At 35.3% G+C, this 26,257-nt stretch overlaps 1 protein-coding gene across 2 annotated transcripts; it reads left to right on the top strand.

Annotated features, from left to right (window-relative positions):
- The first annotated feature begins 15,024 nt into the window (after nt 1–15,024).
- Nucleotides 15,025–21,748, top strand: LOC107784259 (pto-interacting protein 1). 2 transcript variants are annotated; one of them, XM_016605358.2, is made up of 8 exons: nt 15,025–15,320; nt 16,806–16,929; nt 17,457–17,707; nt 17,797–17,923; nt 20,480–20,753; nt 20,901–21,033; nt 21,135–21,221; nt 21,408–21,748. In XM_016605358.2, the coding sequence occupies exons 2-8, from the start codon at nt 16,848–16,850 to the stop codon at nt 21,534–21,536; spliced, it is 1,083 nt and encodes a 360-aa protein (XP_016460844.1). In that variant the 5' UTR covers nt 15,025–15,320; nt 16,806–16,847; the 3' UTR covers nt 21,537–21,748. The 2 variants fall into 2 exon arrangements, with proteins under 2 accessions (XP_016460844.1, XP_016460843.1); XM_016605357.2 differs by having other exon boundaries at nt 15,042–15,320; nt 16,816–16,929.
- The last annotated feature ends 4,509 nt before the right edge of the window (nt 21,749–26,257 follow it).

Raw genomic sequence — 26,257 nt, 5'->3', positions numbered from 1 at the left:
GTTTTCCGGTTTTCAAGATCTAAGGATAATTTGCGAGGTTCATATGTGTACGATCCCATTCCTTGCAATGCATTCACACATTCCATATAGCCATCCTTCTCATCATCATCATGATTAAGCAATACAGCCTTTAAAGTATCATCAACATTCATCATGGCACTAGCTTCATCAACAATCACCTCGGTCACTAAGACCACAAACGAACAAACTCCATTACTATTCGGTTGCCTCATAGATTTGCACACATGAAAAACCACCTTTTCATCACCCACCCGGAAGGTGAGCTCGCCGACTTCCACATCAACAAGTGCCTTCCCCGTAGTAAGGAAAGGTCTACCCAAAATAATAGGCACATTATAGTCCACTTCACAATCAAAAATCACAAAGTCCGCCGGGAGGATGAATTTATCAACTCGAACCAACACATCATCAATAATAACCAATGGTCTCTTCATAGTACGATCCGCCATTTGTAGCCTCATAGAAGTGGGTCTTGGTTGTCCAATCCCTAACATTTTGAAAATCGAGTAGGGCATCAAGTTGATACTCGCCCCTAGATCACAAAGAGATTTGGCAAAGTCGGCGCTTCCAATAGTGCAAGGGATTGTGAAAGTGCCGGGATCTTCCAATTTAGGAGCCATTGAGTGCACAATTGCGCTCACTTGATGTGTCATCTTTATAGTCTCACAATTCATCGACCTCTTCTTTGTCACCAAATCCTTCACGAACTTTGCATATTCGGGCATTTGCTCCAAAGCCTCAACCAATGGCACATTAATAGATAAGCTCTTCATCATGTCAATGAACTTTTTGAATTGGTTCTCGCCATTTTGCTTAGCAAGCCTTTGAGGGTATGGAGGAGGAGGCCTTGGCATTGGTGCCTTAGCCTTTGGCACTATCGATTCCAGTTTGTCAACAATGTGTTCCCTAGACGGATTCACTTCTTCTTGAGTCTCCTCCACATTTTCATCAATATCAATTCTCACTTCGTCATTTGTTTGCACCAAATTGTTTGGAATCTCATCTTCTTGAATCACTTGTTTATCATCCCCAATTCTTCTTTGACTTGAGGTGGTTGCATCCCCACCTTTTCCACTTCTTGTAGTCACGGCCATGGCATGTCCCGTGCTGTTTCCACCCTTCGGGTTTACCACCGTGTCACTTGGTAGTGCCCCCTTAGGACGAGTGTTCAAAGCTTGCGAGATTTGCCCCAATTGAACTTCCAAATTACGAATTGAAGTATTGTGAGAGGCTAGTTGAGCATCGGAGTCGACATTCTTCTCCATCATTTATTTAAACATATTCTCAATTCGCCCCATCTCATTGTTGGAAGAGCTTGGACCCTGGGAAGGATAAGGAGGCGGGTTGCTCAGTTGTTGATACATCGGGGGCCTTTGAAAGCCCGACCCCTGATTTCCTTGGTTATTGTTCCATCCCCCTTGGTTGTTACCTTCCCAATATCCTTGACTATTGCCATTGCCACTCCAATTGCCTTAGTTATTTTGACCATTCCAATTTCCTTGATTGTTTTGATTGTTCCAATTCCCTTGGTTACCATGAGGTCGCCATTGTTGTTGATTCGGGCCTTGGGAGTTGTTTCTTTGCCCTTGGAAGTTGTTCACATATTGTACTTCCTCCTCTTGGTCATTGTAAGATTCATTGTGATCGAACCCACTATCTTCTTGCACATAATGTTCCGCACGATTTTGCACTTGAGGACCTTTTTGCCTTCTCTTGTTTACTATCATATTGACACCCTCCATTGCATTTACTTGTTTAGGACCTTGAACTTGTTGAAGTTGAGCTTTAGCTAATTGATTCATTGTAGTGGTCAACTCGGCAATTATTTGCCCATGATCATGCAATTCTTTATGTAGGTGAATCACATTTGGATCACCTTGAGGAATATTTGCTCTACTTTGCCATGCCGATGAAGTATCCGCCATTTCATCTAAGATCTCACAAGCTTCGACATATGGTGTTGTCATGAAATTTTCACCGACAAGTTGGTTGACCACACATTGATTGGTAGTATTGATCCCCTTATAGAAAGTTTGTTGAATCATGGCTTCCGTCATGTCATTGTTCGGGCACTCTTTCACCATAGTTCGGTACCTCTCCCATATCTCATGCAAAGGCTCATTGGGTTCTTATTTGAATGCTAGAATCTCATCTCTAAGAGTAGCCATATGCCCGGGAGAAAAGAACTTGGCAATGAATTTCTCCGCCAATTCATCCCATGTATGGATGTAATGATTTGGCAACCTTTCTAACCAATCCAAGGCTTTCCCCTATAGTGAAAAAGAAAATAGCCTCAACCTTAAATCATCTTCGAAGACGTTTGTCTGTTTACTACCCCAGCAAGTGTCCACAAATCCTTTCAAGCGTTTGCACGCATTTTGAGTCGGAGCACCGCTGAAGAATCCCCATTGCTCTAGCAATATGAGCATAACATTTGTGATTTGAAAGTTGTCCGCCCTAATGCGGGGCGGGACTATGGTACTTGCATACCCTTCATTCGGCAACACCCGGTGTGGAGCCGCTCTTGGTGGAGATGGGGGTGGAACGGGAACGTTATCTTGAGGCGGTCGGCCTCGTCTATTTGCTTGAGGTTCAGGTGGAACCTCTTCAACTTGGTCATCTTCCACGTCCACATCCCCCAAAGGCATATTTCCGAGAGGATCATTGTTGTTGAGGGCCATTGTTTCACCTACAATTGTTTCACCCAAAAGATTAGTAACACAGAAGGAAAAGAAGATAATTCACACACAAAACTAAATATATAGCTAAATCCGTTTTTTACACTCCCCGGCAATGACGCTAAAAATTGATCTCTCCCAAGTCACACCTCAAATTGGGGTTGTGAAGCGGTCGATTGCAATAATAATACCTAACTAGGAGTCGGGATCGAATTCACAGGGAGCGTAGATGGGATTAGTGGTATGTATTTGATCTAAGCCCGTGAATTGTCTAAGTTGCACTTCCACAAACTTTGTTTTGATTTTACTTCTAAAATTATACTAAGGATTGCAATTGAAAAATATAAAACTAGAGAATAATATTTTTATTGTTGTTTTTCAAATGTGTAAAAGGTCTAGGGATGTGGCTTCCACCTAGGTGTTTGCCTAACAGGTTGTGGGCTTTAGAGCGAGTTTCGTTGGTCGGGGTGTATTATAGCTATCAACACTCAAATACCCACTTAATACCTCTCGGTAAGAGAGTAGTTTTTCCCAATTTGGCTTTCTCAAGTCCAAATGGGTATTGAACTAAACAATTGACAAATAGCTCAAGTCAGGTTTTACTATCTCTAGGTTCAACCCTTTAATTGGGACTATCAATCTCTTGATTTCATCCCAAACTCTTGTTAGCCAAGTTTTTCTAGACTAAGTCTCTCTTTCTCAAGTAGAGACCAAATCAAATAGGCTTGAACCAATGTTTGCAACCGTTGATTCTACAATTATAGAAAGAACTAGACTAAATAATACATACCCAACCATAAACAAGCCCTAAATCAAACACCCATTAGGTTCCCATACTAGGGTTGGGTTGCAATCCTAGCTAAAAATTTAGCTACTCATAGTGGGTAATGAAGAAAATAAAGAAGAAAAGATGATAAAACTCATATTGAAAGATAAATAGATGAAAATCCAATGTAAAATCAACAAGATGAGCTAAAGTTGCCTAAAAGAGTAAAGAAAAACAGCTACAGACTTTCTGGTATTCAAAATTTGCCCTATTTTCGTGAAAGTATTCTATTTATACAAAGTTGGAATTTTCGAACAAAATTGCCCTTTCGAAGGTTCTGCGGCCGCACAATTATATGTGTGGTCCGCACTTTGCTTCAGCTCTTGACAGGAGTTGGATCTGCGCCCGCACAATTCTGAACTACGGCCACATTTCTTGAGTTTTGCGGACCGCACAATTCTGGGTGCGGCCGCACATTTAATTTCTGCGGCCGCACAATTATAGTACGGTCCGCAGATCTTGATTGTCTTGAATTCCTAACTCTCTGAACCTTGACTTCTGCGGCCGCACAATTATTGTGCGGTCCGCAATTTGCATTGCAGTACTGTCAAATTTTCTTTTTGTTTTGCGGCCGCAGACAGAATTCTGCATTCTGCACTTTAGCCTTTTTGCTTGATTTTTGTCCTTGTTCAAAATCACTCCTTCTTGAGTTGAATTTTATCACTTTGGCTCATTTTTCCAATACTCATTCAAGTAAGCATATTTCATCAGTTTTCGTAAATACCTTTAAGCATTTTTGAACTAAAACGAAAGTCAAAAAGCGCAAATAAGTAGTCAAAATCCTCACTTATCATTGACCAAATTCTAAGAGAGGGTGGACCACTACTGGTTCATCAATCATGTGCTCCAAAAATACATCAAAGATATCTCCATTTTTTAATACTTGACAAATACCCATAATGTTCTTATCCACTTTAATTTCGACCAAACCAGGACAATAAGGTGGCCTTACATAAATATGAGCAGAATAAGGATTATAGCCAAAGTCTTTAACATAACCTAGAAATTCAAAATAGAAAAACCTATCTACATCAACATCAAGTGCAGAAGTAATAACTCTACCTATATAATCCTCCTCCGTAAAGGATTTTAGTATATCCATGGAGATTTTTCCTCCAAGGAAGAATCTTATTGTGACTAATTCAAAAGACATTTTAAACCCAACGCAAAGTAGATATATAATTATATCAGACCAGTATCTACCAAATCAAACCACATACAATAACATATTCAGTACTATTACTATAGCAATGACGAAGAAAACCCTAGAGCTCAAAATAACATAAAGGCGACGAACAACGCTAACCTTTAAAAAGCATATGTTCTGTCCAAAATCCAAACCGAAGAAAGATTGTAGAATCAACGACTGATAACAATGACTGAACCCCTTTCCTTGCAACTCGAACAAATCCAACAACTCGTCAAAACCCAAAATATCAGTGAAATATAACGACAATTTGAGGTTCTAACTAGGTTTAATCAAAGAAACATCCATCTTATCCCTTCAGTTATAGTCGGGAAGAATGAATTTCAGACGCATTTGAGATTAGGGCTTCTTCGTCGACTTGGGAATTTTTTACGGGGTGGGTGAAATGAACTGATAAGGAAAATAGGTTGGGATAAATATTTGACTACAAACGATGTCATTTTTAAACGTAAAAAATAGTGAAAATAATTAATTATAGTCAAACTAATAATACTCTCTTAAGTCTTCATTTAAATACATGGCATCACCAGATGTGGCGTGTATGCTACACAACATAGAATTACTGGGAGATTGCTTACAAGGGTGCACAAAAAATCAGCCCTAACAAATATAGGGTGGTATTAGAACACCCATAAAGGTTGAGTAGGAGAATCATTTATCTGGACAAGTTCAGGGAGCATCTTATGTATTATCCCAAGCTTTAATGCACCAAATCAAATAGTTGATAAGAAATAATCCCAACATAACTAATTCCAGTATTACTAATTTCAATATTACTAATTCCAGCATTACTAATACACCATATTCAGTACTATTCTTATACACCTCATCAAACGACATCTAAGTGATTTATTCTGATTTGTCCTAGAATAGCACAGTTAACCGATTGTACCTGTGGTGGTAGGAGGTAGCTCGATATCCAATAAAATAATCGAGATGCATGCAATCTGGTAGCTATACTAGTGGGAATTAGCATATTACATGTGTTGGTAGGAGTTAGAAGGTATCTGATGAAATAGTCAAGATGCACATAAACCGAACTGGATACCACTATCGGAAAAAAAAAAAAGATTCAAACTGCATCATTGGTCAAGTATTCCAACATTTTGCTCGACTGGGTTTCTTAGACATACCATGTCAAAATGGGGCTGCAGTGGAAGTTGGACCTTTTCTGTGGACAGATTTGTATTGGACTGGGTCATTGGGCTACTGGTATATTTTGGTGGAGCCATCTCTTATAATATCCAATGAAGATTCCATTTATGGTCAATTGGTGTATTGGACACTAATTCATGGTATCTTAAGCTGGAAAAATAATAATTGATTCTAAACAAGCTAGGTTCATACTCCTCAATTTCTCATAAGTTTACAGTCATACCATTAGATGCTCTTAAATATTCAATCGCGTGTTGATCAACTTTAGCATATTTTTGTTCATTTGTTGATCCGTGTTAGCTCGAGAGAAGACATACATGAAGTCATGTTTTGGCCTAAGCTAGCACAAATACATTATTAATATGGTATTGTCTGTTTTGGGCCAAACTCACACGGTTTTTTTCAAAAGGTCTCACACCATTAGAGATTCCAACACGTTATATGTAGGCTCCCAATATTTTCAACTACCAATGTGGGACTTTGTTCGCACGCCCACAATCTCTCCCCTCTAACTAAGTTTCACGCGGCTTACTACCACGATTCACGGTTCTCCCCCTCGAACTAAATTTCATGCGATCTATTGTCACGATCCTCGGGTCAATATCCGAGATGCACCCTGTCCCACCCACATTGTTAGAGTAATATGGAAACCGAAGCCCGCAACTAGCTTTTTCTTGTCTGCGCATCACCCCGCACCGTCACTTTGCCATCTCCATACTCGTCCTGATGAACCTGAACTCTGATACCAGTTGTTAGACTAAACTAGCCCAAATACAATCTTAACATGGTATGATATTGTCCGCTTTGGGCCAAGCCCGTATGATTTTTTCCAAAAGACCTCACACCATTAAGAGATCCATATACCTTATATAGACTTCCGATCTATTCAGCTACCAATGTAGGACTTTATTCGCATACCCACGTCATGAACGAAGTAGAAATCAATATAAAGCACTAGCTTAACCGGAAAAGTAGGGAGTAATAACACATTTCGTTTATCTTAACTTGAATAAGACGTTGATTAATTGATTTCAACAAGAGTCGGATAATTTACGCTTTGTAGGAAGATCTGCGACACATGAATTAAGCTAATTAGCTTCTCACAATTAGCCTTTATTAGATATTTCAAGGTGAAAAAAGGGGTAGGGATGTTAATTCTAATCAAACGAGTGGTACTTTAGAATGTTCTTAAGATTCAGCAGTGCTTAAAATATTTGTACTTTAAAAACTAACAGTTTATAATAATCTTTATTTATTTTTAAACAACAACAATAACAATAAACCAAGTGGAATCCCGCAAGTATGATTTGGAAAGAATAGAGTATAAGCAGACCTTACCGCTATCTTGAAAAGATAGAAAAAATATTTCTAATAGACTCTCGACAGAAAAATTATTGTTTATCTCTAAACATGGAAAAATTAAAACTACTGAAATTGTACCAATAGAGTAATGTTGACCCATATTGCAGCATTATTCTAGGGACAATCTTCTTTAGCTATGTTTTTTTTTCAAAATTTTTAAAATACTTGTACTTTTTAGATATAGCAGTAAAAACACTTTTGATATAATTTCTAAACATACAAAATTTTAAAATAAATATTAACGTCTGAAACTATGCCGCCAATTAAATTTTAATTGCCGCAATCTGAATCTTATTCTAAATATTAAGGTGGAGGAATAACTCGAATAATTAGGAGGAATTATTCGCGAATTATTAAGATATTTGAGGACGGACAGCCGATTATTCAAGCCAAAGTTTACTAAACGCCAAAATCACTTAATATCTTTCCATAGATTGCTTTACAAGAATTATTATTAGTATAATAATAATTCATGGTCAAATGTAAAGATACCAAAACGACAATAATTTTATTAGAAACAACTAAGAAATCAATTTAAGAAGACCATTACCCAATTATTATATTATTACTTTAAGAATTGTTATTCCATTTGTTTATCGTTTAATGAGTTATGACTAACATACACCCATGTGATGCCTCGTGTCTCACTTCGAATATTATGAATTGGGAAGGGAAAAAAATTAAAATAACAAAAAGATTATATACCCTCATCTGTCTACAATTATGATGTATTTGTAATCATTTTCCAACCTAGTCGGTCTAATTTTTAATCATTTAGGTGGCATTTATTATTAAATTTATATACTAAAATTCTATACTACTAAATTTCAATTTAATTTCTTTTTCGAAAAGAAATTGAAATATAAATTGTTCAATATTAATGAAACTCCCAAATATTAGTGTGTGGTTGAGGCATAAAAGTTACAAATGAAGAATTCCTTAATTTGAATCTTAGCTACAACACTCGTAATTTTGGTGAGCAGTTTTACCTACCTGCAACACTCGTAAAGCTACCCAATTTTATATGTTTTGTTTTGAATTTGATTTTCTAAAGTAGTAAGTATATATACAAAAATAGACATCAAAAAATTCATTTAACTTTGGTTATATTGTAACAAAGTTCGATAGTGCTTCGATTCAGCTTAAAGCAATGGAGGATTTTAAGCAAGAGTGTAGTCTAGTGAAGAATTATGACGTTTTATGTTTTAATTTCAGTCGAGGCAAAAATACTAGATAATTTTTTCTCATTTGTCCTTAGTTTATAGAGTTATCTGGTAATTATTTATGGTGGGAGGTGTCCGGTACCCAATTGCACAAGAATTCACTATCCTCTCAGACCCCATGTGTGGGACTAGACTAATTTTTTGTTGTTGTTGTTGTTGTACGATGAAAGATTGGCCAGACTCAATTCGTTTGGTTCAATTCGATTTATGTTCATTTGGACACATATTAACTTGGCCCGACTTGACACTCAAATTAACCGTCACAGATTGTTCGATGAATTAGTTAAAATGTGCGTCAATTAATTCATATATTATCTTTAGAGTAAAGTTTTGCATGCTTGGTCGGAGTGAGGGTCTACTGGAAGCAGTCTCTCTACCTGCACAAGGTAGAGGTAAGGCTGCGTACTCACGATCCTCCCCAACTTGTGAGTTTGTTATTGTACAATGAAAGATTGGTCGGGCTGAGTTTAAATTTCGGTTGGTTCCACTCACTTTATGTTTATTTGAACACATATCGACTTGGCTCGACTTGACATCCAAATTAACCGTTACAAACTACTCGATATATTAGTTAAAATATGTGCAAATTAATTTATATACCATCTTTAGAGTAAAAACAATTGCTCATCAAGTAAGAAGAATATATTTAACAAGAAACCTCTAAATTGAGTGATTGGGAAAATACAAGAAAAAGAGTATTCTTGAATTCTGTTTAATAGAATACTGTTATGAATATATTATTATGGATGCTCATTTAGTACTCCGTTGTAAATAAGCTTCCTGAAGAAGTTTATCCATATGAGACTCCGCCATAAATATATTTATCTATTTAGTACTCTATTGGAAATAAGCCTCCTGAAGAAGCTTATCCTTTCGGTACTCCGCTATGGATAAATATTACCTATGATAGAAGATTATCTATATCTGGCACAACAGTTTAGAGCAGCAGCTTATAAGCAGCTTGCAGTAGCAGCTTACACATCAGCTTACAGTAGCAGCTTACACAGCAGCTTCCTTTCTTCTATAAATAGAGGAGAATTCAATTCATTATGTACATAAGTTTGAAGTTTGAATAATATATCAGTTTCTCTCTATACTTGTCTTTACTTTACAGTCTTTATTTTATAACACGTTATCAGCACGAGACTCTGCCATCTCGAGAAAATACTTTGAAAGTATCAGAGGTACGAACTTTCTTTTTCTAAATAATGTCAAATCTTTCTAAACTTGAGTTTGTAGCTCTGGATATATCGGGCAAAAGCTACATGTCTTGGGTGCTTGATGCCGAAATTCATCTTGATGCGATGGGTCTGGCAGATACCATCAAAGATAAAAAGCAGGCATCAAACCAAGACCGTGCCAAAGCAATGATATTCCTACGCCATCACCTTGATGAGGGTCTGAAAATGGAATATCTTACTGTTAAAGATCCAGTCATACTATGGAGTAATTTGAAAGATAGATATGACCACCTGAAGATGGTCGTTCTTCCACAGGCACGTTATGATTGGACTCATCTAAGGCTACAATATTTTAAATCTATCAGTGAATATAATTCTGCTATGTTTAGAATTATTTCCCAATTGAAACTATGTGGTGATAATATTACTGATCATGATATGTTGGAGAAAACTTTCACCACTTTTCATGCCTCGAATATGTTCCCGCAGCAGCAATATCGTGAGATGGGATTCAAAAAGTATTCTGAACTTATCTCACATCTTCTTGTAGCCGAGCAATATAATGGGCTATTAATAAAAAATCATGAAAGCCGACCTACTGGTTCTTGTCCATTCCCTGAAGTGAATGAGACGAACTTCCACCAAGCTAAACGTGGAAGAGGACGTGGCCCTAGTCGTGGTCATGGCCGTGGTCGGGGAGGAAACTCTAATCGTGGTAATAATAATGCACCAAAGAACCCTCCTCACCACCAGCAGTGGAAAAGGAAGGAACAAAAGCATGAAGCGGTGCAAGTAGCAAAGCCAGAAAATGCATGCTATAGATGTGGAGGAAAAGGGCACTAGTCACGTACATGCCGTACGCCAAAGCACCTGGTTGAGCTGTATCAAGCTTCCCTGAAGAAGACAGAGAAAAATGCTTAAGCAAATTTTATTTCTGAAGATAATTTAGACTTCATGCATTTGGATGTAGCTGATTACTTTGCACTCCCAGAAAGAGAAACAAGTCATGTGATCGGTAGTGAATCTGTAGAGATGTAAATATTTTTATTTTTGTTATTTGTAGTAGATAGTATAGTTATGTAATTGTTGTACATAAATAAAAGTTATAATGTTTACAATCATATTTATTTTGTTTATATCATTTTGAAGAATATGGATAATCCTCAAATTATGTTTGGATCAAAGACCAATCATGAAGATATTTGTGTAGTTGATAGTGGAACAACTCATGCCATATTCAAAGATCAGAAATACTTTTCTTATTTGCATAAGGAAAAAGCAAATGTTTCTACAATTTCTGGTAATATAAGTTTGATTGAAGGCTCCGGAAGAGCTATTGTATTTCTGTCTAAGGGAACAAAACTTATTATCGACAATGCATTGTACTCCTCCAAGTCCCGAAGAAACTTGTTGAGTTTTATAGATATCCGCCGAAATGGGTATCATGTTGAGACAATAGATGAAATGAATGTGGAATATCTTTGTATTACAAAGAATATTTCTGGCCAGAAATGCATTGTAGAAAAGTTACCAACTTTATCTTCTGGCTTATATTATTCAAAGATTAGTACAGTTGAAGCACACTCTATCGTAAACCAGAAGTTTACTGATTCAAATACTTTTGTGCTTTGGCATGGCCGTTTGGGCCATCCTGGATCAATAATGATGAGACGAATTACTGAAAATTCAAGTGGGCATCCATTAAAGAACCTGAAGATTCTTACAAATAATGAATTTTCTTGTGATGCTTGTTATCAAGGCAAAATGATCACTAGACCATCACCAATGAAGGTTGGCATTGAGTCCCCTACCTTTTTAGAACGTATACATGGGGATATATGTGGACCTATTCACCCACCAAGTGGGTTGTTTAGATATTTTATGGTCCTAATAGATGCATCTTCAATATGGTCTCATGTGTGCCTATTATCATCTTGCAACCTGGCGTTTGCAAAGTTATTAGCCCAAATAATTCGATTAAGGGCACAATTCTCAGATTATCCTATAAAGGCTATTCGCCTTGATAATGCTGGAGAATTCTCATCTCAAACTTTTGATGATTATTGTCTATCAGTTGGGATAAAAGTTGAACATCCGGTAGCTTATGTTCATACTCAAAATGGCCTTGCAGAGTCATTTATTAAACGACTGCAATTGATAGCAAGACCACTACTTATAAAAATAAAATTGCCCACTACTGTTTGGGGCCATGCTATCTTGCACGCAGCATCACTTATCCATCTCAGACTAACACATTATAATAAATATTCTCCGTCACAATTAGTTTTTGGTCATGAACCAAATACTGCCCATCTATGAATTTTTGGATGTGCTGTATATGTGCCAGTAGCACCACCATAGCGCAGTAAGATGGGCTCCCAAAGAAGGTTAGGAATATATATTGGGTTTGAATCACCCTATATTATTCGCTATCTTGAACCATTGACGGAAGATTTATTTACTGCTTGATTTGCAGATTGTCGATTTGATGAAACAAATTTCCCACAATTAGGGGGAGAGAGAAAAGGAAATCAAAAGAGAAATTGTGTGGAAAGTTTCATCATTATCTCACTTTGATCCACGTACCCCTATATGTAATTAGGAGGTCCAGAAGATCATCCATTTACAGAATATAGTAAATCAAATGCCAGACACATTTACTGATTTGAAAAGGATAACTAAGTCACATATCCCTGCAGAGAATGTACCTATCCGAATTGATGTCCCAGCAGGACCATCTATTAGTATGAGAGCTAGTGAACCTAAAGCACGCCTGAAGCGTGGTAGGCCTATGAGTTCTAAGGATCGAAATCCTAGGGAAAAAAAATCGACAAATGATCAAAATGATATTATGAAGGGATCTCCTGAAGAGACCCAAGATCTGATTAGTTATGAGATTCCTGAAGAAATCAATAAACCCGAGACTCAAGTGAGCGAAGAACTTTTAATAAGTTCTACTAGTGATGGGATTAATTTAAATCGATCTGAAATAGTGGTGGATAATATTTTTGCATATAATGTTGCACTTAACATTATGCAAGATAGTGAGGATTTTGAACCTCGATCTGTCGAAGAATGTCAACAAAGATCTGATTGGCCAAAATGGCAAGGGGCAATTCAATCAGAATTGAACGCACTTGCTAAAAGAGAGGTCTTTGGACCAGTAGTCCAAACACATGCTGGTATAAAACCAGTTGGTCATAAATGGATTTTTGTGCGAAAAAGAGGAATGAGCAAAATGAAGTTGAAAGATACAAGGCTCGCCTTGTCGCACAAGGATTCTCACAACGACCTGGAGTCGATTATGAAGAAACATATTCACCCGTTATGGATGCCATAACAGTTCGATATCTCATCAGTTTAGCCTTACGTGAAAGGCTTGAAATACATATGATGGATGTGGTTACAGCTTATCTGTACGGGTTACTTGATAATGAAATTTACATGAAAATTCCTGAAGGAATTAAAATGTCTGAAGCATATTTAAAATCTCGGGAAATGTACTCAATCAGATTACAAAAATCTTTGTACGGTTTAAAACAATCTGGGCGCATGTGATATAATTGCCTTAGTGAATATTTGTTGAAAGAGGGTTACATAAATGATGTTATTTGTCCATGTATTTTTATAAAGAAAATGGCATTAGAATTTGTTATACTTGCTGTTTATGTTGATGACATAAATCTTGTTGGAACTCCAGAAGAGCTCCAAAAGGCAATTGAATATCTTAAGAAAGAATTTGAGGTGAAAGATCTTAGAAAGACAAAACTTTGTCTTGGACTGCAAATTGAATATTTAGCAAATGGGATCTTTATGCATCAATCTGCCTATACAGAAAGGGTCTTAAAACGCTTTTATATGGACAAAGCGCACCCATTGAGTACACCAATGGTTGTTCGATCACTTGAAGTGAATAAGGACCCGTTCTGACCTCCAAAAGAGTATGGGGAACTCCTGGGTCCTGAAACACCCTATCTCAGTGCAATTGGTGCACTTATGTATCTTGCCAATGCTACAAGGCCTGACATAGCATTTTCTGTTAATTTACTAGCAAGATATAGCTCTTCTCCTACACGGAGACACTGGAACGGGATTAAGCATATATTGCGATATTTAAAGGGAACTCTTGATATAGGTTTGTTTTATGCTAACAAAGATAGTGCAGATCTTGTTGGCTATGCAGATGCAGGTTATTTATCTGATCCCCATAAAGCTAGATTTCAGACCGGGTACGTATTTACATATGGAGGTACTGTCATATCATGGCGCTCCACAAAATAATCTATTGTTGCTACTTCTTCAAATCATGCTGAAATAATAGCCATTCATGAAACAAGTAGGGAATGCGTATGGTTGAGATCAATAATTCATTTTATTCGAGAAAAATGTGATTTGGAATGTAAGAAAAGACCCACAATTTTATACGAAAATAATGCTGCATGCATAGCCCAATTGAAGGGAGGATTTATAAAAGGAGATAGAACGAAGCACATTTCACCAAAATTATTCTACACACACGATCTTCAGAAAAATGGTGACATTGATGTGCAACAAATCCGTTCAAGTGACAATCCGGCAGATTTATTCACCAAATCTTTACCAACTTCAACTTTTGAGAAGATGGTATACAAGATTGGAATGCGGAGACTTAAATATTTGAAACAAGGTTTTCATCAGGGGGAGTAAAATACGTGATGTACTCTTTTTTCCTTATTAAGGTTTTTTCCCACAGGGTTTTCCTTATAAGGTTTTTAATGAGGCAACTAGCAATGCGTATTACTAAATATGTGTACTCTTTTTCCTTCACTAGAATTTTTTTTCACGGAATTTTTCCTAGTAAGGTTTTAACAAGGCACATTATCTTTTAATGAACATCCAAGGGGGAGTGTTATGAGTATATTATATTATGGATGTTCATTTAGTAATCCGTTATAAATAAGCTTCCTGAAAAAGTTTATCCATATGAGACTTCGCCATAAATATATTTATCTATTTAATACTCTATTGGAAATAAGCCTCCTGAAAAAGTTTATCCTTTCGATACTCCGTTATGGATAAATATTACCCATGATAGAAGATTATCTATATCTGGCACAACAGTTTAGAGCAGCATCTTACAAGCAGCTTACACAGCAGCTTGCAGCAGCAGCTTACAAGCAGCTTACACAGTAGCTTACAAGCAGCTTGCAGTAGCAGCTTACACAGCAGCTTACAAGCAGCTTGCAGTAGCAGCTTACACAACAGCTTCCTTTCTTCTATAAATATTGGAGAATTCAGTTCATTATGTACATAACTTTGAAGTTTGAATAATATATAAGTTTCTGTATAATTATTTTTACTTTACAATCTTTATTTTATAACAAATACAATTATTGTGAAAAGATAAACAGGGGCATAATACAGAACTCTGTGTGTGTGTGAGAAGAAGTCAAGGCCAACAAAAGAGACAGAGCAACTAGCCAAACTACGCTCTTTCCTTTATACTGTTTCCGTTTCTATTATACTTTTCTCACTCTGATTCATTCAATTCAATACATATTATTTCTATATTTGACTCCCTTTATTAGTCTCTCTTCCATTTCTATCTCAGTCTTCAGATCACATTTTCTTTCACTTCACAACCAATTTTGTCATCGCGCGTTGTTTTCGAAGCCGATTGCCTCTAAGGTTAGTCCTCGTAAATTTTCCCCTTTTTTGAGTCTATTTTTGTTCGACAAAACTACGAGATCGTGCTGATTTAAATTTTTTTGGAACAATTATGTATTAATTTTTTATATTCGTGTGTTAATTTTACTGTGATTGCGGTGTATTTCAGTTACCTGTCATAGTTAGAGGGTTGTTAGATTAATTTTTCTAATAGGATTTAACTTATATGCACTTACACTGAATTTTACAGTATTAGTATAATTTAACATGTTACTTACCCTTTATTCAATGTTATCAACTAATTGTATTAAATAGAAAAAATTGCAATTAAATTTTTAAGTGATCTGGTTGTTGTAATAAGTATTTACTTACATTGTCAGTACATAGAACTTCAACTCTTTTAATAATCGAGAAATTTGCTGTTTCCATTAGTGTTATTATTATGTTTTGTTTTGTTTGAGGGTTATGAGATTGTAATGGACCAGTGAAATGTGAGGGAAGATATCAGTAATTTATTTTAAGTGACTTAAAGAGAGGAAGAAAAGGTCTTTATGGAAATGAAAAGCAATTTGATAATGGTTTTTTCCCTTTCTATTGTGTTTCTTTGTTTGAATATCTTAAATGAGGGTTCAAAGCAGTTGTCTTTCTGGGTGCATTTATGCTAATAAAGTGATTGTATCTTATAAAGGTGAAAATACCAAAAGCTTGCTCTTTTGATTAGTTTCAATTATGAGCATCTGGCGGATGTAGGCTATAAAATATAGGTTCGGTAGAACCCAATAGTTTTGGCTCAAACCTTATAGTATATGTTAAGAGATTCATTTAATTCATATCCCAGTGCTAGCACTTGAGGTTGCTGTTCTATAAGTTCAAATCCTGGATCTCTAAATCGAGCATGACTATTCCGGAAAATAATTTGTAAATCCTATGATATGGTGACATTTTCTCTAGAACGCAGAGAAAGAAATATAACTATTGCAGATTGAGATATGGGATGTTAAGTAAAGAGTTGGTGCATCTCTTGACGCCAACTCTTTAATAATTTAGGTTCCATTGATGTATATCCTAGTCATTTTACCATATTTCTTGTCTTATATCCACTAAAATGCACATTCGTCAGTTATTACAGTGAGACCATATCATGTAAGTGCAATTCACTTAGGTTTATACATTAAAATATTCTTTTCCGTCTTAATTAGCCTATGACGTTGGCTTTCTTTTTCTCTATGATATGTTGATGTGCATAGTTTCTGCCTTTTTCCATGAGTGCCATACAAACATTCATTATATGTTAGTAGAAGCATTAGATAACATCATAATGTTGTTATTGATCTTTCACCTAGCCTGTTTGATATTGTTGATGACATTGGTGAACATTTTCGATTTATGGAGCAGAGGAATTGCTGTGTTTCAGAAAGATTTGGACTTTGTATTATACCACTGATTAGGAGTCCTGTTTATGTGTTCTAAAGACACCCTATATAACTTTTTTAACTTTGTGACTAGTATTTTCCAGAATATCTCAAGGGTATAGGAAGAAGGAAAACTATGGGCTGCTTTGGTTGTTGTGATGATGATGACATGCACAAAGCTGCTGATCATGGACCATTCATGACCAATAATTCAGCAGGTTAATTTCCTCCTCCTGTTTTCTTTTAGTAACATCACAAACTATGGGGAATGATAAGTTTGGCCGCAAGGGAGGGGCGGGTGGGTAGTGTTTTTACTCTAAGTATTTCTGGGATTGAAGCTCAATGTTAACCACTGAGCACTGAGATATGATTGATTGTCAATTGAGTTGGGAAGAAATAATCTATTCTCCACAGCAGGTTTATAAATAAACTAGTTCCAGCATCTTGGAAGCTCAAAGATCGTGATGTTTGTATTTAGTGTCTTTGTGATGACACGGTGTGGAACAGATGCATATTGTGCAAACATGTTTCTCACCTCAATCTTTCAATTTAACCATATTAAACTGATAAATAATCAGTTAAAACATGTAGTGTTTGGTTCATTGCTTTGGTTTTACTCCTATCCTATGGAAATGCTTTCTTTAGATAATATCCTGCTTCAATTTACTGGGAGTTTTCATCTTTATTTTTTTCCCGATAGGATTTCTTGTTTTCACTCCTCATTAACCGGAGAAAATTCTCTTAGGCTACAATGCAGGGCAGCGTGCAACAGAAAGTGCGCAGAAGGAGACACAAACTGTTAACATCCAGCCCATTGCTGTTCCTTCTATAGCTGTTGATGAGTTAAAGGACATCACAGACAACTTTGGTACAAAAGCCTTGATAGGTGAAGGTTCATATGGAAGGGTATACCATGGTGTCTTGAAAAGTGGGCGGGCTGCAGCCATTAAAAAGTTAGACTCGAGTAAGCAGCCCGATCGAGAATTTTTGGCGCAGGTCTGGTCAATTGTATTGTCCTACTTTGACTAACCTATATTATACGTAAATTTCTTACCGTTGCTTGGATATGATGTAACCCGTCGCAGGTTTCTATGGTATCAAGATTAAAACATGAAAATGTGGTTGAATTACTCGGTTATTGTGTGGACGTTGGTCTTCGTGTGTTGGCCTATGAGTATGCCCCAAATGGATCTCTTCATGACATTCTTCATGGTTAGTTTACTATAAGCCGTTGTAGAGCTATTCTATGCTTCTCAATTGGAACTCAAACTGGTTGATTTGTTAATAGCTTTGTGTGGATTTGGAAGTTCATATGTAAACGGGTCAAGTTCAAATTGAATTTCATGACCATTCGTGATAGATTGTGTTTGGAAATGATTACAAATTCCAAATCCAATTAGTTCATGTGTCATAGCACCTCCCTCAAAAAGTGATCAAAGCTCCTCCCCAGCTTTATCCTCCTTTTTTGTGGTACCTTGCCTTGCCTTTTTTTTTTCCTGACATGTGTCATGAAAGAGTTTTGTAAAGTTTCTCTAATCAAGAGTAAACTTTCCCGAAGACTTCCTCATATATTGTGCTAAAGAACCCTTAGGAGTCGTTCGGTACAATAGTGGGATATCCCAGGATATTCCATGGGGTGGGATATCTCATGGGATTAGTTATCCCACCTTCTGTGTGAGATAACTAATCCCACCATTTTAGTGTAAAAGTTATCCTGGGATTAGCTAATACCCCAAACCAAACATGGGATAAGTTAATCCCAAATTTTATCCCTGGATTATTATTCTTATCCCATGTACCAAACGACCCCTTAAGGTTTTCCTTTTTACTTTCAGATTTTATTATTTGCTTTTTCCTATTGTATACTTGCATATACTTTTTGTTCTTTTGTCCTCTCGCTAAAACATATTCCATCATAAGTTCCATTTATTACATAGTTTGACTATGCAGATAGTTTTCTTTCTTTCTTTCTTTCTTCTCAGCCCGGTGCACAAAACATCCCGCATTCACACAGGGTCTGGGAAAAGGCCCCCCCAAGGGGTGTGATATAGACAACCTACCCTAATTCAAGCATTACTGGCTGCTTCTACGGCTCGAACCCATTACCTATATGTTACACGGAGTACTTTACCGTTGCTCTAAGGTTCCCCTTCACTATGCAGATAGCAAAATTTTTTATTTTACATACTATTTGTTAGTGATAGGACTTCAGAAAATGATAAGTTGGTTAAAATGAAAAGATGTCTATTGTCTACATAGTAAGTTTTAAGTTCCTCAAGTCGAGCGGCTATCAATCGTGGCTCGATGAGAGAAAGGTTAAACTCATACTTGTTTAATTGGACCTAGATTTTGGTAATTTGGCTTTCGATGTAAAATTCTGTCCAATAATGTTTTTTGCAAGGTTGTTTTAAAACATTTTGGGACATCAAAAATTGGACGGGAGGGAAGTGTGCATTGAGTTGAGATAGAGGGTACAAGGGATACCTAAAGCTAGAATGTCATTGCTTCTTCTTTATCCAGAAAAAAAATGTCATTGCTTCTTTTTTCTCTTTGGTCCTTCCATTCCCCTAATAGTTTTCTTTTGATAGTCTAAACTTGAAAAGATTGTTTGCCACAAATGTTATTGGACTTGGGCCACTTTATTGGTCAGAGATCAGAAGGAGAAACAATCAAGGAAAGAGGGAGAGGCAGGGAGCTTGAAGTGGCTTCCATATCATGCTGGTGAAGCTTCATAGAGTTTCCTTGTGTGTGTGTGTGTGTGAGTGAGAGAGAGAGAGAGAGAGAGAGAGAGAGAGAGAGAGAGAGAGAGAGAGAGAGAGAGAGAGAGAGAGAGAGAGGAGGGAATTTCATATTTTTCTTGACCCAACGCAATGAGTGGAATTTGATCTCTGTCTTTAGAATGCCCTTATTACTCTTCAAAATCCAATCTAACCCACCTTGTCCTTGTTTTAGTTTCAGCCATTACCGCCGCTCCTTAAGGTAATAGAAAAGGGTAAACTCCTAGTAGTTTGAAAGTTGATCATTATCCTGCTAAGTCTATTAAATCCTTTCCCCTCTCTATGCGTAAATTTAATTCATGAAAACTGGCCTAAAGGTGCTTTAGGGTCATATTTACCCACCCATTTCCGATGTTAAACAAAAATAAACTTCTATCCACTGCCGTTGCTTTTTTAAACAGAAATTGTTGTCATTTGCTAAAGGAACATGTATCTCTTTGAACAGAGCAAAACCTTTACATGCCTTTATTTTGTTTCTTTTTAAAAGGGCAGCCCTGTGCACGAAGCATCCCTCGTTCATGCAGGGTCCGGCGAAGGGCCACACCCCCAAGGGGGTGTAATGTAAGAAGCCTACCCTAGCACAAGCATCACTGGCTGATTCCACGGCTCGAACCCGTGAGCTATAGGTCATATGGAGACAACTTTACCGTTGCTTTTTCTGGCAGTATTGATGTCTTGTTTCATTTGGGAGCTTTTGATTGTGTGTCTTCTTCTTTATGTATGGCTGATCATACTCATATTTTGACCTTTTGGAACAACTTTTGATTGTGATGGTTTTGTCTTAGCGAAGTTAATGTGTCAGTGCGTCTCATACCTAATGCTAATAACCATTTTGACTGCCTATTTTTATGACATTTATTGTAGCAGCCTCCTTAAATTACCTAGACTATAAATTATTAATATGACTAAACTGACAGTTTCATCTTTCCTAATTTTGCTAATCTAGATTCTAGCTGAAGATTGCGAATAACTTTTCATTCTGTGGTTGCAGGACGAAAAGGCGTGAAAGGTGCACAGCCAGGGCCGGTATTGTCATGGGCACAACGAGTTAAAATTGCTGTTGGGGCTGCAAAAGGGCTAGAGTACTTGCACGAAAAAGCACAGCCGCATATCATCCATCGTGATATTAAGTCTAGCAATGTTTTACTCTTTGATGATGATGTTGCTAAAATTGCGGATTTTGATTTATCAAATCAAGCTCCTGATATGGCAGCACGTCTTCACTCTACACGTGTTCTTGGAACCTTTGGTTATCATGCTCCTGAGTGAGTCCAGTTCTTAATGTGTAATACAAATATACAATGAACTTGGCTAATTAACTAAATAAAGGAATTTAGCTCATGTTTCATAAGTAAAAGTCCCAAGGGTCATTCATTTTTTATGCTGATTGGACTTACCTCCTTGTGTTGCAGATATGCAATGACTGGTCAGCTGAGTTCAAAGAGTGATGTTTACAGCTTTGGTGTTGTACTCCTCGAACTCCTTACTGGCCGTAAACCTGTTGATCATACATTGCCACGTGGCCAACAGAGTCTTGTGACATGGGTATAGCCTTAAAGATACTGGCATTGCTATATCTGATGCACCATTCTTTAGTTGAATTCCTTTGATTTGCAAATCTGACGATTCATACTATTTGTTATCAGGCAACACCAAGACTTAGTGAAGATAAAGTGAAGCAATGTGTTGATGCTAGACTGGGTACAGAATACCCTCCTAAAGCCGTTGCAAAGGTATGACACTAGAAGCAGAAATATTTTGACTACTGCAGCTCTAATCCTTCCTCTTCTCCTAAGTTATGTTGATTAAAAACGAAAATCAGCATCTAATTCAGGAGAAGATGGGAAAAAAAATTGTTCTACTTTTTCACGTCTTCTTGATTTTCATCAACTCCTATTCAAATCTTCATGGTAAAACAGATGGCTGCAGTTGCTGCTTTGTGTGTGCAATATGAAGCTGATTTTCGGCCAAATATGAGCATTGTGGTAAAAGCGCTTCAACCTCTGTTACATGCTCGATCTGCACCTAGTGAAACATCAAACGTGTGAATTCTCTCTTTTCCTACAGCCACTACTGCATGAAATGATAACGATTAAGATTTGTTTTGTTGAGTTGAAGATGATATTATACTACGAATAGTAGTAGTTATTTGGGAAATCAGCGGACATAGTATGATTTCCCTTTTGCTTTTTCCCTGGTCGATTGAATGTGTATAAATTTATAAATGCACTAATGGAAGTAGCTTTGCCTATTCTTTTCATGGATTGTTATTGATGTCTTGAATATCCTACTATCAGCAAAGTGGATGATCACTAATAGTTTGAAACTTGGGCTTTTCCACAATTGCCAAGATTCCTTTTGCTGATAATGTCACAGTTATGTTTAGCATGAGGATGAAGCATTGAAATAATAATACTAAGTACCAGTGGCGGAGCCAGAATTTTCATTAAGGAGTTTCAAAATATAAAGAAACAAACTTATCAAGGGGTGTCATTACATAATATATATATATATATATATATATATATATTTTTTTTTAAAAAAAATTACAGAGCTATACAGTGTAATTTTCCGGCGAAGGGACACTCCTTTGGTGCATGTGGCTCCGCCAATGCTACGTATCGACTCTTATAGGTCCCCGGGCCTTTGGTTCAATGGTAAGAACACAACATGTTAGGGAGGGTAAGTGCACGTTACGGGTTTTTTCCCCCAAATTAGGAGGATCTATAGTGTTTTCACACTTTTCCTCCATCGTGATTTAAATCCAGGACCTAACGGTCGTGGGTGGATGTGTTTTACCAACTGAGCAAGGCTCATTTGTTCACGATGTTTAAAGTTAGAGACTTGTGCGCCAACTGGATTTGGGTTAGAAGACCACATGAGATTTGTATAGTAGGTACAGAGTTCAATTTGTATACGATTGAGGCATAGTTATTGTTGTAGGTATCAAATTCAACTTATGCGATTGAAGCGTAATTATTGTTGTTAGGTATCGGGTCCGAGAAGGAAACCAGCAGTCCCAAGAGGGAGGCAATAAATAGACTATTATATGTAGACCTCAAACTAGTTGCAGCCCGGGCCCAACATATTGAAAATAGCGGAATACAATTGTTTAGATTTTTGGAATTTTTACCTCTTAAGATTTTTTTATTTTTTTAATTTTTTTATTTTTTTTGTTTGTGAAATAAGGGATGGTTGTGTCCAAATAAAATGTATGATTATCTTGTTTTGTGTTTAGTTGAGTTATGTCTTTTTATTTAATATTTATTACCTTTTACCACCGTGATCTTAATTACGCAATGGCATTAGACCCCTGCTGAGCACGGACCCAACTTCACCACTAAAATTAAGGAAATTAAACTAAAATTTTAAATTCTTCTATTTTTCCTTTTTATTTTACAATGTCATATTAGTTATGAAAAAAATGCATTTCAAAATTTTCTACTATGAGAAGCTTCCATACGGATCGTAGAAGCTTTTATAGTTTAAGAAAATAATTTTTGTTACTAAAAGTTTTTTATTATTTCAAAGATAAATCTTGACAAAATCTCTTCATCTTTTTTGAAAATTGTATTATATCTTATTACTACTCAATATAACCTATTTGTTAGAACTAAATCAATGCTTATTAACTTCTTTCTTCAGTAGATATATTTTAGTATTTAAGAAAAGTTGGTAGACAGTAACAAAGTATATTTTTCTTTTACAGATATGTCTTGATAATCTAACTTCGTCTCTTAATTTGCTAGCCTGAGTCCAACGGCAAAAATTCCTTTTTAGTTTTTTATCTCTCAATTTTTTTCATTTATTTGAGATACAATCATTTATTTGATTGCATTTAAAAAAATATATCACTTAAACTTTCCCCTTGTCTTTCAAACAAATGCTTTTTTCTTTTTCTTATTTTTGCTGAAATTGTATTCACAAATTTCTCTATGATAACGTTTTTGAAGTTAAAACAGTTTTAATGTATTCGTACATATGTAAAAAGCCAGTTTTTCGGTTTTTCTATCTTTTTGAATAGTTAATAATTCAAATAGAGGTATCCTCCAAAAAAATTTAATTCAAATAGAGGTCAGTAATATCTATTGTGTTTCTCTTTATTACTCGTTAGAAGTTAAAATTTTACAATGTGTTGAAAAATTCTTTTCTTCACTCGGCATAATTAATAAATATGATAGTCATGTTTTGGTAAATAAAAGATCTTCTTTTAGCCACCCTTTTCTCCAACTTGGATATTTAGTTTACTCAATACATGACATCTCTTTTTTTTTTTTTTTTTATCTGTTTTGATTTGATATAAACAAATGTCCCATGAATATTAGTCTTAGTAGAGAAACCACAATAAGTCACCATTAGATTTTATAAATTCATAATTGTATATCATCAACTCGCGATAAATAGTATCTTTTAATATGAATTAATGCTTTAATTGAGATTTTTAGAATGAATTCATGTACAATTATTCTCATTAAGAAAAACTTATTTATATAATATCAAGATCTGTCATTTGGTACATGGATCAAATATATTACAAGATCTTGAGATAAGGAATCCAACTTATTGCATTTTATATAACTTCTATACATTTATAAATGTGTGCCTATTTGCAACTCTTTCATTTCAATCCCTTGAAAAATTGAAGTGATGTGAATTTTGTATTAATTTTTATGCTGAATGTAATGCCTTTATCCTCTATTTTGTATTTTCACCATTTTCATATATTATTTATTAGTTAAATATTACCATTTATTAGTTTATTCTCTATTTTCCTTGAGATTATACAAAACAAAATACAAAAATCTAAAATATTTGCTTAGAACCATTCACTTACTTTAAAATTTGTATCAGATATTAAGTAGTTGAAACATTAGATATTAGAAATTGTCTAGTAAGCATCCGACTCCACTTTATTTGTTATTGTCAGAAGCAATACCCTTTTTTTTGTAATATTCTGTAAATTAATTAGCTGACCTACTCCAAACTCTGTTATTCATTTAAATCGCATAGAATATAACTAATGTATCATATTATAATATTAAAGTGTAATGTAATATATATAAGCAAACGTAGACTACACTAAATATTCAAGAATTCGATACCAAGAAATTGACATCTCAAAAAATAAATTAATTTGGATAACGTATGAAATTATGTAATTCTTCAACTTAAACCCGACACTCTTGGTCATGGCAAAATCATCTGATGTGCTGTTATTTTCACTGGTCTATGGCCCTTTCTATTTCTTTTACTTTAGAATTGGTTCTTCAGGCCGAAGAATAAAACTTGGGGGTTAAATTTTATGTGTAGTCATTCATCATCTGCGTTCATTACCCAAAAGTCACTTTTCTTTTTTTTGTTACGTAAAAGTCATTTAATTTTGTGTTCATTACCCAAAAATAACTTTTCTTTCTTTAATTACACAAAAAATATTTTACTATGCTCTGGTTATCATAATAGTCACTTTGCTTAGATTTTACAGACCTTTCACCTGAAAAGTCTATTATGTCCTTGACATTATAAATCCTCTCATTTATGCAACACTTTCTATATTATATGCTATATAATATACTTTTACCCAGGTATTTTACTTATAATTAAAATAGCTTAATATTATTTTATTTATTATTTTTATAATATATTTGCACAATTAATTTTTTCTTAATATTAATTTTTAAGATATATAAGTAGCATTATTAAATTTGTCGGTAACATTGTCGTGAACAAATCTCAAGTCCACATTCTTAACCATGCTTAATGAAATATTTTTAATGAAAATTATAAAATCAAAGCTCACTGATTTATCAGCCAAACCATACCCATTAATTCAATAAATAAAATACTTACATTTAGGACAATGACACATCAAATTAATACTTTCAAATAAATAATATTAACGGATAAAGCTTTAAAAAACTTAATATTAAACACAAATATCTTTGAAACTTTTTCTAAAATTCTTATTAACTATAAAAAAAACTATCATTTGTTAAAAAATCTATTTTTGTTATTTCAATTAAATATTAAAAGATAAATATTTTTATTATTTTTATATTTAAAATATGTTCATGCTTGAATATGATTAAACAAATTGAGGGCCATGGAAAAAATTAAATGTGTGGATATATTATAAAAATAATAAATAAAATATAAAGTTATTTTAATTATAAGTAAAATACCTAGGTAAAAATATATTAAACAATATAAGTATATAATATAGAAGATATTACATAAATGAGAGGATTTATAATGTCAATGGCATAATAGACTTTTCAAGTAAAAGTATTATAAAATTTGGCCAATGTGACTTTTGTAATAAATAAAGCAAAATAAAATAATTTTTGTGTAACAAAAGAAAGAAAAATGACTTTTGAGTAATGAATACAAAGTTGAATGATTTTTACGTAACAAAAAGAAGAAAAACGACTTTTGCGTAATGAACACAAAGTTGAATGACCACCCAGGAAAATTACTCGCGTTCAGTTGTCATGAAAAAGCATTGAATGTCTAATTATACATGTCGGATCCACTTAATTTGTTATAGTTAGTGCTTTAACAGGAAAGAGAAACACGAGTGATTTTATGGTGTGACTCACACAACTGATATTAGTTGTCTGAGGTCTTTTTTATTTAATATATTTATGGACTCATATCTTATATATTTGGTTCCACAAAATTTTGGGATCACAAAATTATGAGATAAAAAAGAAACCCCGCACAATTAATGTCAGTTGTGTGTGTGTGAGGGGCTTAGGCACAAAGTAAAATT

The sequence above is a fragment of the Nicotiana tabacum genome, chromosome 13 (assembly GCF_000715075.1).
Source record: "Nicotiana tabacum cultivar K326 chromosome 13, ASM71507v2, whole genome shotgun sequence".
In the NCBI taxonomy this organism is placed as follows: domain Eukaryota; kingdom Viridiplantae; phylum Streptophyta; class Magnoliopsida; order Solanales; family Solanaceae; genus Nicotiana; species Nicotiana tabacum.
Note: the sequence above shows the minus strand (reverse complement) of the source record. Positions and strands in the feature narration are given on the sequence as shown.